Source organism: Coccinella septempunctata, chromosome 1 (genome assembly GCF_907165205.1).
Source record: "Coccinella septempunctata chromosome 1, icCocSept1.1, whole genome shotgun sequence".
NCBI classification, from domain to species: domain Eukaryota; kingdom Metazoa; phylum Arthropoda; class Insecta; order Coleoptera; family Coccinellidae; genus Coccinella; species Coccinella septempunctata.
The window spans coordinates 17147433-17160927 of NC_058189.1; the positions used below are offsets into that span (position 1 = coordinate 17147433).

The 13495-nt window shown below is 33.9% G+C and overlaps 2 protein-coding genes across 2 annotated transcripts in view; one reads left to right on the plus strand and one right to left on the minus strand.

The window, feature by feature from the left end:
- The window catches only part of LOC123309380 (UNC93-like protein), a 225384-nt gene extending 221199 nt beyond the window's left edge, over positions 1-4185 (minus strand). The window contains exon 1 of the mRNA XM_044892480.1: positions 3913-4185. Coding sequence (XP_044748415.1) covers positions 3913-3933 — 21 coding nt within the window. The 5' untranslated portion in view covers positions 3934-4185. The remainder of the gene's footprint in view (positions 1-3912) is intronic.
- Positions 4186-11143: 6958 nt separating this feature from the next.
- LOC123322798 (uncharacterized protein K02A2.6-like) lies at positions 11144-13261 on the plus strand. The gene has a single exon (XM_044910817.1). The coding sequence runs from the start codon at positions 11420-11422 to the stop codon at positions 13259-13261; it is 1842 nt and encodes a 613-aa protein (XP_044766752.1). The 5' UTR covers positions 11144-11419.
- The last annotated feature ends 234 nt before the right edge of the window (positions 13262-13495 follow it).

A 13495-nucleotide genomic window follows, 5' to 3' on the forward strand; every position in this document is an offset into this window, starting at 1 on the left:
ATCAAATTTTCAGCTCAAATGAGCCACCTTGAATATTTTGGTTATTTTCAAACTTCAAAAATCTTACAAAAACACACTGTTAAAACTTGAATCTGCGGATTTAAATCAAATGTTCAAATTGTCCTCCATTGACTTCCATACAATAATACAATCTTGACTGAAGACCGTCTCTAACAGTTTGAAATAGCCCTTTTCATTCCAACTGGAAAACAGGGAACTAGTAGAGGTTCTTTCTACACTCAGGAAGTATGCAAGTAAAAGATCATCGAGCTTCTTCGATGCATTTTTGATGGATTTCTATTCGGAAACAGGTAAATATTAATTTGACAATTTCGAGTAAACTATACTTCATTCAATTTTATTTTAGCAGTCGGTTGGCTATGGAAATTTGACACATTTCACTCGGTATAGTACGAGAATGTGGGGTTATGAAGCTTGTCAAAACATTTTTGGGTTTTAAATCAACGCTATGTTGCCCGTTCTACGTAAAAGTTTCTGTTATTACGTATTTTATCACGATGTCGAATCTCTTCGGAAAATATGTGACGAACATAATTGAAGTTTATACAAAATGTTTGAAGGCCTACCAAATCAAGTTATTTGCATGGAAAATATAAGAGATCAGTATAATATCATAATATGCACTAGCTTTAGGTGATTTAATGTTCGTTATCTTCTTTGGCTTACATCATTTGTAGATTTCAAAAATATTAACCCGAAAATGAAATGCATATGATGCAGTTGTTGGGAATGGGTATCGCCCGAAGGAATTAACAGATAATTACAAAATGTTAAATTCTTCAACAAAAATCATCTTGCATCAATATATGAGTAAAAGGAATTAAAGGCAGTTTCAAGTTAAGATGCAAAACTTCACCGTTGAACAAAAATTTCACATGAATAAACAAGTAACAGGGCAACTTGCGCGTATTTGTGGCTATTCATCTTAATACATTGATGTAATAATAATAATTGGGTATTTATTAGTACCCTAAGACATTTACATTGTATAGGACAAAGGACAAGTCAAATGTAAAATAGAAAAATCCATTTTAGGGAACTCATTCTCCGATGATATTTATCGAAAATCCTATAGTAAATTTTTCGCATTACTTCACTCAAATAAAAAATTCTCAAATGCCACCACTTTTTTGGGTCTCCCAATAGAAGGAAATTTTTTGTCATCCTCTTCATTCACAATCTTTCTGATTGTGGAAATATTCAGCTGAAATATAAGTCGTTTAGATTCAGATGAAACATTATATAAATTCTCTTAGATTGAATATGTTCGCTACCGTCTGACGTATTGTGGATTTTAGAATATCAGGGTATAACTATTTGAATGAGCGGACCTGAATTCTAAATAGCACTTCCTGAAACCCTGTCCCTTTTTTCAATCACTTTCAACATTTTCGAATTTTCGTAATAAAAATTGATATTAGTTGTGGCAACGGCGTTATGACATTAACGACATTTCATGAGTGCCAACCTAACTTCGTTCTAGTTACAAAAACTTGAGAAAATTATTTCATGGCCAACCGACTGCTAAAATAAATTTGAATGAAGTATACCTAGTGCCGCCGAACGACTGACGCGGTCTGACATCAAATGACAGTTATTGTGACAGGCATTTATGTTTTTATCAAATTCTGTATTCACAAAATTGATTCAATCGCCCCGGGATCTAATATATTGCTTAGTGACGAAAGCCGGACAAAAAATAAATCAGTACTCGCCTTCAAAAATAGTCGACTTTTCGTTCGGAAGTTAGTACGTAAAATGTCAGTTTTTGTTCAGGTCGATCTTAGGATTTTGTCTATGAATTGTTTAGAATATTGATTGCCCCTGCCTATTTGATAAATCATTGTCGGCTTTCACAAAACTTCATCGACGATTTGACATTCACTCGATTCCCAGAATGGAATCACCTTTTATAAGTATGCTGAATATATCGAAGAAGTAGCCATTGAGAATCATTTAATGGTCATTTTTAATGCTTTTAATTGCATTATCGCTTTAAGTCTCATCAACATGGATCCGCCTATCCATTGATTCCCGGAGCAAGCTGTGTGAAACCAGGCCTTAGTCAATTTCTCCCTCATATTTTTCTGGAGTTAGAAATAGGAATTTGAAAACCCATATGGATGGTGCATGATGAGAGAATTTTCAAAGAACATATTGGAAAACTAGAAGGAACATTTAGATAAATAACACGGATATAAAAGACGTCATTCATTTCATACTTGAAATAATGTTTAGTTGTGCACTCCAACCTAAAAAATTTTCGCATAAATATTCTTTCATCGCGAAAATCATTATATTTTACTGTTAACACATTGACGGACAACGACGTCTATAGACGTTCAGGTCAGTGTGCATGATGTGACGGCACAGTTTTCAGACGTTTATAGACGTCTTCCTATAAACTCGTCTAACATCGACAGGACGTTCATGGACGTTGGAAAAACGTGATATTATGAAAAAGCGTCACATCGTTAACACATTTTGAATTTTGTGAACCCGAAAGATGACGATCTTGATTGGAATCATTCGCTTCGCCATACCGAGTATTCAGTCGCGACACAGCCATTCAGCGTGCTCAGTATTTGTTCAAATGTGAGAGTGTTACGCTCGAAAATTACGTAGTTTCCGTGTTGAACTTTCATTATAACTTTCATACCAAATCTAATGAAAAGAAATTCTTCTTTTTCTGTTGAAAAAATGAGAACGCCTTTGGACGTCCATGTCATAAAAAATGAAGAAAAATGTTCATGTTATGACAATGATGTCTAAAGCCGTCTGTTGTTTTTTTTTTTCCATATTCACATCCTCTAAATCACAACTAATATTTTGATATATATCACGCCAATTTTGAACCATATTAAATCAGTATACATGCGCGTCATATCACAAGCAACTGCCAAATAGGTACTGTCCGTCAATGTGTTAAAAAAACTTTCATGCCTGATGATAGTACAAAAATGAAATCTGTAGCCTAAGAAAAAATATATAAAAAATAGTGCATATTATGGAAGAATTTGAATCCAAAATTGATTTACAGGTTGCTGTTTAGACCTAAACCTAATTATTAGGTTTAGAGTCCGGACATGGTCATTATGTGAATCGATACCACTTGGACAAAGAACATGCGAATCAAATATATAAAAATGTATAGGGAGGGTCATATAAAATTGATTAACTACATGAAAAAAGTGGGAGAAGATTAGTGAATCAAATGCAAAGAATGGTTGACCTATAAAATAGGTACATGTTATTTAAAAGCACCTCGGTTTCCTCCATCCACCTTTATTGTATGCGCATTTTCCAATGAAATTTTTTCTTCATAGGTATTCCTGTCCCATCTATTCACAATTCGAATAAATAAATATAATGCTGGTTTTTTCAGTCCATGTAATTTCATTCAAAATTACCCTCAAGAAATTTGAAATTTATGTTCTCTATGAATGAAAACTTGACATCAAATTTTGAAGTTTTATACAGGTCTAGCATTTATGAAACCATAGATATATTTTACGATTGTTCAGTCTTTATTGACTTCCCCAGGATAATTTTGAAGAAAAAATTCGAAAACTGCTGTGCCTATTCACATCCATCTTCAATGGGATTTTTCAACGAAGTTAGAATAAAAAACTGTTATTCTATTTATACTCGAATTGGGAATTTAACATTCAGAAAACATGAGAAACATTTTTCTAAAATTTTGCCGTTTCTGGGAAAAGCGGCATTTATAGGTGACATGTGAAAAATACTGTTATATAATGGTTCCGTTCTGAATTTTTTCCATTGAATAAACCACTAAATTTAGTTACACAATAACGTGAACCACACTACTATAGGTGCTTTAGATCTTTTAAAATCATTCAATAATTTCTGCTGATACTAAAATCTTACCATTTGCTTCAGCCATGTCATTCGTCGAAGGATCGCAACCAATAATTTCCAACAACACACTTTTCATTCTCGGAACGCCACTAAGTTTATATTATAAAACACTGTTGTTCACATTGTAATCGACTAAAAATCCGAACAGAACTGAGAGTATAGGTTATGATAATATTTATTTGCAAACAGCTGATGGCAAAACGAGTGAATTCTGGCACATTTGTTTTTTTCATTTATGACGGACGAAATCGAACACAGCCGGAAGAATTAATTCACGTCTCTTTTTCATGTGTAAGTCGGTAATAGAAATGATCAAGTTCCGAATACCCAACTAATTGTTTCAAAAGATATTGACACAGTTGCGGAATTTGCTGACTAGGTCTGTTTGATGTAGGGAAATATTCACTCAGTTGAAATCGATTTCTGAAATTTTACAGCTTGTGCATTTTGATTCGGAAACATGATTTAGGTTCACATTGTGTATAAATGAATGGGGAGTACCTATACTGGGTGTTTCACGAGTAAACGGACAAACCGTCACTTTTGAGCTGTATTCATATGTGAGTCTTAGGTAGTCCGTTTCCGATATACAGGCTTTCCTCAAAATTCTCGAATTTTCGTTTGGCTATAGATAACTCCTGATATTTTTGATCGATTCGACTGGAAATTTATTATCAGGTTGAAATTGTTAGTTTCAATGAAACAAGACATTAAAATTTTACAAAACTCGGGACCGGATTAGTTGAGTCTATATTCAAATTCAAACTCATGAAAAACACCCTGTATGTAGTTTTCCATCATAATTTTAACATTTTAGTTATCTGCATGTCTAAAATTCAATGAATCGGTGGTATTCCCCATCCGTTCCTGAACGCCTTTTGAAAAAACAGCCCTGCATAAAAATGGATTTGGAAATGTTCAACTGACTTCAAGAAAAAAATAATTATAACTTGATAACTTCAACATGAATCGCCTTTTATAGTCAACTCGGACCCCAAGTAATTTTCCGGATTCATTTTCACCTCATTCGAACTTTTAGTGGTGGTAATAATTGAAAATTCGAATATGGTAAATATATTTTTGAATTCTCCATTGATTCCATTATTGCCGTTATTGGATATATCAAGATTATGGTCTTATCACTCCTTGTTATTGAAACATTGATCATATTCATGCACAGAAAAAAGTATTTATCAGTATTTCAGGTCCCTATATCAAGTTAAGTAGTTAAAAATTTTCAGAATGACCCACAAGTTTACTAATAGAGAATAGGTATGCAGACGGCTGGATTGAAAGGGGTGGACCACAACATTGGCCTGCTTGATCCCCTGATTTGACACCTCTCTATTTCTTGCTTTGGGGTGATTTGAAGACCAAGTTCTATGAAACAGATATCCTGATAATGGAATTAGATCGAATAAATGCTGTTTGCGACGAACTTCGTAATAATCGTAAGAAATGTAATGTAAGAAAACGAGCAATTATGAGCCTCATAAAGAGGGCCTAAAAGTGTTTAGAATGTGGAGGAAATCATTTTAAACACCTACCTGACAGAACTAGTTATCCACTTAAAGACGATTCATTCTGAAGATCAAGTTTCAATTATAAGTTTCAAGATAGCGTAGTTTTTCTTTCCATATTTGTGTTACACAATTACACAACATTTTTATCGTTGTGAATTGATAAGAATAAAATATGGTATAATTGTTGAATACATTCAACACAACATTTGTTAAAGAAAAAGTTGCAATAAAAAATTTCCAAATCCATTTTCATGAAGAGCTCTATTATTTAGAGGGGTCAATTATTTATAAAATATGATCCACAGGTGGGGCAACCCAATGCAATGATTCATTTATTTCGAGACAATCATACATGCAGATAACGAAAATGTTGAAGTTATGATGGAAAACAACATTAAGGGTGTTTTTCATGAGTTTGAAGTTGAATAAAGCCTCACTGAGTCTGCTCCTGATTTTTGTAGAATTTTAATTTTTTTTTCATTGCTACCATTATAATAATTTTATTCGTCCCTCAGACAAAGTACATTTGTATAGGAAACGTCAAAGAAACCAATTGCTACAATTGAGAAAACAATAAAATAAAATTAAACTCTATATAAGACATATGTAACAAAACAACGATGCAGAAGAGAATGCACCCTACTCCATGTTTTTTTTTTTCGGGACTTTACTTGGTTTCCATTTTATTTAATACATTTTGTTACATACTTTCTAATTTGTAAATGAGGGTCATAGGTGTTTACCCTCCCCTCTTCTCTTTTGTATAATAATAATATAATGATTGTTTGAAAATATTCATTCACATCATAGAACCACTCACTTATCAGGTAGCAAAGCCTTGATCTCTCTCTTGAACTTTCTGTACTTCAAAACCTTCAATCTATCAGGCAGATGGTTAAAAATTTTTATGCCACTGTACACAGGTGACTGCTGAAATTTACTGATCCGGTGTTTCGGAATACAGAGTGTTTCTTTATGCCTCGTGTTATAATCATGAAATTCAGAGCACTTACTTAGTAATGAAATATTTCTGCATGTGTACAATAAGCAGTTTTAGATATAAATACATGGAAAACACATTATTTTATTCTGAATGAAACGGGTTTTACAGGACTACCTAGGATTCAGATTCAAGCTGAAATTAAACGAATAATTTTTTTTTGGGCAATGAAAACTGCATAACTGAATGATGCAGGTATGCAGACGGCTGGATTGAAAGGGGTGGACCACAACATTGGCCTGCTTGATCCCCTGATTTGACACCTCTCTATTTCTTGCTTTGGGGTGATTTGAAGACCAAGTTCTATGAAACAGATATCCTGATAATGGAATTAGATCGAATAAATGCTGTTTGCGACGAACTTCGTAATAATCGTAAGAAATGTAATGTAAGAAAACGAGCAATTATGAGCCTCATAAAGAGGGCCTAAAAGTGTTTAGAATGTGGAGGAAATCATTTTAAACACCTACCTGACAGAACTAGTTATCCACTTAAAGACGATTCATTCTGAAGATCAAGTTTCAATTATAAGTTTCAAGATAGCGTAGTTTTTCTTTCGGAATACAGAGTGTTTCTTTATGCCTCGTGTTATAATCATGAAATTCAGAGCACTTACTTAGTAATGAAATATTTCTGCATGTGTACAATAAGCAGTTTTAGATATAAATACATGGAAAACACATTATTTTATTCTGAATGAAACGGGTTTTACAGGACTACCTAGGATTCAGATTCAAGCTGAAATTAAACGAATAATTTTTTTTTGGGCAATGAAAACTGCATAACTGAATGATGAACCACCCCACAGGACAACGTTGTAATTGAGGGGAGCGTTTGCGAGTGAGTAGTATGTATTTATAAGAGAATCTCGTGGTAGTATGAGCTTTATGCGTCTCAGAGCGTAAAAGCTAAGTAGTGCAGCTTTGTACAGGGTGGGCAAATTTCGATGTTTTAGCACTACAGCTTTTAAACCAGAGGAGATAGACAAAATCTGATACCCCATTCTCGTTCTCTTTTTCTGGGAAACTTACAATAGTAGTAGTGATTTTTGGCCACTTTCTTTTGTTTTCGAGTTATAAGCAAAAATTGGAAAAATTGGCGATATCGAAATAAATTTATATCTCCGCTAATACTGATGATAGAGCTCTGAAATTGAAACATTATACAGGCACTTTTTTACGTAGAATCCAGTGGCGTGCCCCCCTTTTTAGCGGGATTTTTAATTACGAAGCTATGACCCAAAGTTATGTTTTTTTAAATGGGAACATTAGGTTTCTGTGCAATTTTTTGAAAGCTTAATTTTTACTGATTTCAAAAATATATAACATTATATGGTTTGTATCAATATAAATAATAGAAAATGGTCAAAAACACTTTTTCCCAATATTTCTATGGTTTCAACTTTTGACGAGCACAGAGAAATGGAGTTTCCTATAACAAAAGCAGTCTCCTTCCGGCAATGTCATTATTTCTATGCTCTTTACCAATTTTCACAAAATTTGAATCAAGATATATTTCATAAATTTTCATGATAATGAAAATACTTATAGAAGGAGACAGTGGTAATCATACGATGCTATATTTTTCTATGCTCATCAAAAGTTGAAACCATAGAAATATTGAGAAAAGAGGTTTTTGATCATTTGCTATTATTTATGTTGATAAAAACCATATAATGTTATATATTTTTGAAATCAGTAAAAATTAAGCTTTCAAAAAATTGCACAGAAAACTATTGTTCCCATTTAAAAAAACATAACTTTGGGTCATAGCTTCGTAATTAAAAATCCTGATAAAAAGGCGAGCACGCCACTGGATTCTACGTAAAAAAGTGCCTGTATAATGTTTCAATTTTAGAGCTCTATCATCATTATTAGCGGAGATATAAATTTATTTCGATATCGCCATTTTTCCAATTTTTGCTTATAACTCGAAAACAAAAGAAAATGGCCAAAAATGTCTACTACTATTGTTAGTTTCTCAGAAAAAGAGAACGAGAATGGGGTATCAGATTTTGTGTATCTCCTCTGGTTTAAAAACTGTAGTGCTAAAACATCGAAATTTGCCCATCCTGTACATACATAGTCAGCATGATCCTTTCAGTTCAAAATTTTATGTACGTGCAAGCCAAGAAACTTCGTAAAATCAGATGGTTTCAAAATACCGGATTGCAGATTCAATGTGAATTGATGATCTGAATCGCGCACTTAAAGATAGACAAGGTCTGTTTTGTTTACAAATAGACATCCCTACTTTCTTGGAATTTCAAGTTTCTTAACAACCAATGGGAGGTTTTTGAGATTAATACTGGCTTGCCTGATTTCATCGGAGATCCAGTAACTTTTACGATTAATGAAACATTTTTTTGTTCTGATCGGAAAAGTAGAATCCAACAAATGGTTTAATATATTGTAGAAGTCTTCAAAACGGCGTTCGAAATCAATTTCAACATAAATACCATCGAAGCACGCAGAAGCGGCTACTAACAATTGATTTTGCAAATTATTTTCAGATAGATATCGGTATGTACGAAAAGCTGTATCGTCCGCAGGATTTGGTGTGAGACACTCAAAAATAAGTGACATAATTCTGTGATCCCCGATGTGAGTATCAGCCACCAAACAACTTCAACCTAAGTATGAATTTTCAGTCGAATCGATCGAGAATTTCTGCAGTTATAGACAAACGAAAATTTGAAAATTTTGGGAAAACGGAGTACTTAAGACACCCATATGAGGTGTTTTTGAACTCAGCTCAATGCCCTCTATTCTCAGTTTCCGGTTACTCGTGAAACACCCTGTTTACGAAAGATGATTTTGTGATCGGAAATTCATTTGATTTTTCAAATAGGCTGCTCCTTGATACGAAATACCTATGAGGTGAATTTTCGGATTATTCTATAACAACTAAAGTCTCATATCAATATTACAATATTAATCAATAAATTTTCTCAGTGTTTTATTTGAGGGGTTCAGAGCTGAAATGAACCAAGTCCATGCAGCCTAGTTTTGAGATGAATGGCTTAGAAGTTGTTTATCACCAATTAATTCAAAAGTGACTTCTTTAGATTTTAGAAGGTTAGAATATAAGCATATGCTTACATAAGAATAATAATAAATAGAAAAGTCACTTTTGAATTAATAGGTGATAAACAACTTCTAAGCCATTCATCTCAAAACTAGGCTGCATGGACTTGGTTCACTTCAGCTCTGAACCCCTCATTTATAGCTTCTGCAGTATTCCAGATAGCTTAAGGCTTAGTGAGGCGAGGATCGAAAAAATGATATATTTTAATTCGCTTAATGAATAAATGAAAGGAGGTTTCCTGGCAGAAACCTCCTCAAGAATAGAAAAAGCCCAGGCCCAGATGACACCACTAACTAACTCCTCAAATATGGTTACGGAAGAATGGTTCTTGAGTTGACTTTTTTATAGCAGAAAATTTTCGAGCATCAGACCTGACAAGTGGCTAACAAGTACGACAATCCTACTTTTCAAGAAAGGCAATAGAAGGATACCCGAAAACTACAGAGGTATAAATTTATTATCATCCACTCTGAAACTAGTCAGTAAAGTGATTACAAACTTATCTATTGAATGAACGAATCACACTATCTGACGAACAACAAGGATTCAGATCTGGGCAATCATGCACTGACGCGGTGTTTGTCATCAGGCAAATAGTAGAAAAATGTAGAGAGTATACTAAACTCGCATTCCTTTGCTTCATAGATCTAGAAAAAGCGTTTGGTCGGATAAGATGGTACACCTCCTGTATGATAGAAAAATACCGAGTAATATCATAAAAACTATTGAGGATATTTACCGAAATAACCAAATACAGGCAAAGGTTCAGAACGAACTCACAGAACAAATAACCAGTGGAAAGAGCCCACTACTTTTCAACATTATTATGGATGATATCATAAGCAGAGTTCGCAAAAACAGAAGCTATCGAATGGGAAGCAGGGAGGTGAAGGTTTTGTGCTATGCTGATGGTGCTGCCTTAGTGGCAGCAAAAGAGGATGACCTGCAAAGGCTCCTCTACACATTTGAAACGATCGCAAAATCACTAGGGGTAACGATAGCAGTATTTGAAACGAAGTGCATTACCACATCAAAAACACCCCTAAGATGTAAGTTAGCAGTGGATGTCAGGCTAATCCAGGAGAAGAAATTCCGTTACTTGGGTATCGAAATTTCGAGCTTTGGCGACCTAGAATCTGGAGTGAGAGGGCAAGCTATCAAAGCATCAAGAACAACCGCATAACTAGATGATATCATATTCAAGAAGAAATATTTGAAAACGGAAACAAAAGTACGTATCTATAGGACTGCAATTAGGCCTATACTCACATATGCAGCCGAGACAAGACCTGAAACACCTAGAACACAACAAATTATGGAAACGACTGAGATGAGAATACTTAGAAGAATAGCTGGAAAGGAGTGAAGATGTCAGACGAGCCTGACGATCCAGAATGTTAACGAGTGGGTGCTGGGTAGAAAAATTGAATGGAATGACCATATTACTCGGATGACGGTGGACCGAATGGTTAAGGTAGCCAGAGGCAGATCACCGTCAGGAAGGTGAAGCATTGGGCGGCCTAGAAAGCGCTGAAGTGACAACCTACCCACATAGGGCGAGTTACGATGAGGAACAGGCACAAGCCTATTTGGAAAAAGGAATAAGAAGAAGAAGATTACTGTTGTATATTCATATATTCTAATAGTTTATATTGCTCTATGTTTTGTCTATCTTAATGTACACATGTGCAGAATACGTGTCAGCAACAGGGAATAAATCAGTCCATCTGGATACTTCATCGACGTCTTTCATTTTCTCACCTGAACCTACCAAATTAATAAATTATTATAAAACATGGCGCAGTCGGTAGTCCGTGTACAGTTTAGTGAATCTAAATGAGTGAGAGTATTGTTACGGCAAATAAATAAATAAATAAGTGGACTCAAGGAAAATTAACAATTCACAATGGAGACTCGTACATTAGAACCAATGCCGATGAAGGGAAATTCATCACATAATTGGATGGTATGGAAACAGAAATTTTTAAATTATCTGATAGCAACAGAAGCATCGGAAAAACCGGAAGCTGTTCAATGTGCCAAGCTCATTTACTTCATTGGTGATGAGGGCCTAGAAATTTACAATACGTTCTCATTCACTGACGCCGAAAAAGATAAAATTGAACCTCTAATTGCAAAATTCGAGCAGTATTTCGTACCAAAGAAAAATGTCGACTTTGAGCGATATAAGTTTTTTACCCTGAGACAACATCACGAAACAATTGAACAATTTGTAACCATTTTGAAAAATACTGCTAAGAATTGTGAATTCCATCCGGAAAATGAAGATGGACTCATAAAAACTATGTTTGTGATCGGTGTGAAAAGTGAATCATTACGAGAGAAATTATTACAAAACATTGACTTGAAATTAAATAAAGCAGTAGAATTGTGCTTAGTGTATGAAAGTGCCAAATCACAGTGCGAATTAATGAAGAATGGAAACCTTTTCGAGGATGGTTTCACCAAAGTTGATGATGTTCGTGAAAATTCCAGAAAACATCGACTGCAGGCATCGACATCCAAGGTCAAATCAGCGGCCCAGATGAAATTTTCAGAACACCGACGATATCAGCGAGATAAGAGCGGTATGAATAAAAACATAAAGAATTGTTCTCGTTGTGGATATTCACATCCGATAAATAAATGTCTTGCATATAAAAAAAAGTGTTCGAAATGTGGCAAATTGAATCATTCTGCTGCTTGCTGTAAAATGAAAAATATAAATTTTATTGATGATTCCAACGAACAAGAAGGTGATTTTATTATAAATTGTATTAATGAATTACATCAAAATAATAATCACAATAAGGATTGGTCAATTACACTGCAAATAGAAAATATAAAAATTAAACTTAAAATTGATACGGGGGCTTGTGTAAATATAATTAACTATAAAGACTTTTTAGATCTCAAGAAAAAACAAAACACAAAAATAGTTAGGGCTGATAATAAACTGATTTCTTATACAGGTAACAAAATTCCTGTTATTGGTAATTGTTTTCTTAATATAAATTATAGAAATAAATTGTACAATTTAGAATTTTTAGTAGTTAAGGGTGATCAATACCAAGCGATCATTGGCCTAGACACTTGTTTAAAATTGAATTTGATTAAGAAGGTTGAAGCTATTGAAAATAATAATTTAGATATTGAAGAATATAAAAACTTAATTAACGAATATGAGGATATTTTTAAAGGAATAGGAAAACTAAATAAGCATTATCATATTGAATTGAAAGACGATGCAGTACCATGTATACATCCTGTTCGAAAAGTTCCATTTGCGATTGAATCAAAATATAAAGAGACTTTAGAACAATTAGTTAAGAAAAAAATCATTGAACCAGTGGAAGGAGTATCCACCTGGGTAAATCCTGTAGTCATTGTAAAAAAGAAAAATGGTAATTTGCGTATATGTTTAGATCCCCAGGATTTAAATAAATCAATTAAAAGGGAATACTTCAAGTTGCCCACAATTGACGAGTTGATTTCGAAATTAAACGGTGCATGTTACTTTTCGGTGTTAGACGCAGCAAGTGGTTTTTGGAATATACCCTTAGATGAAGCTAGTAGTGAATTGTGTACATTTGGGACCCCATTTGGTCGTTTCCGTTTTTTGAGAATGCCATATGGTCTTAAATCAGCTCCTGAAGTTTTTCAGAAAAGATTTAAAGAAATTTTTGACGGTGAAGGTACTGAAGTTTATATCGATGATTTATTTGTACTAGAAATGAACATGATTTGAGATTGAGAAAAGCTTTGGAGACTGCGCGTAGGCATGGCATCAAATTCAACTTAAATAAATGTAATTTTGGTTTAAATCAAATTAAATATGTAGGGCATATATTCAGCTCGCGTGGAATTGAAATGGATCCAGATAAAATTGAAGCAATAAAGGAAATGCAGGTTCCGACAGATAAAAAAGGTGTTCAAAGACTCTTGGGTTTAGTAACTTATGTAGGTCGATTTATTAAAAATT

Coding starts and splice junctions, on each gene's coding strand:
- LOC123322798 (XM_044910817.1), top strand. CDS start 11,420: ATGGAGACTCGTACATTAGAACCAATGCCGATGAAGGGAAATTCATCA.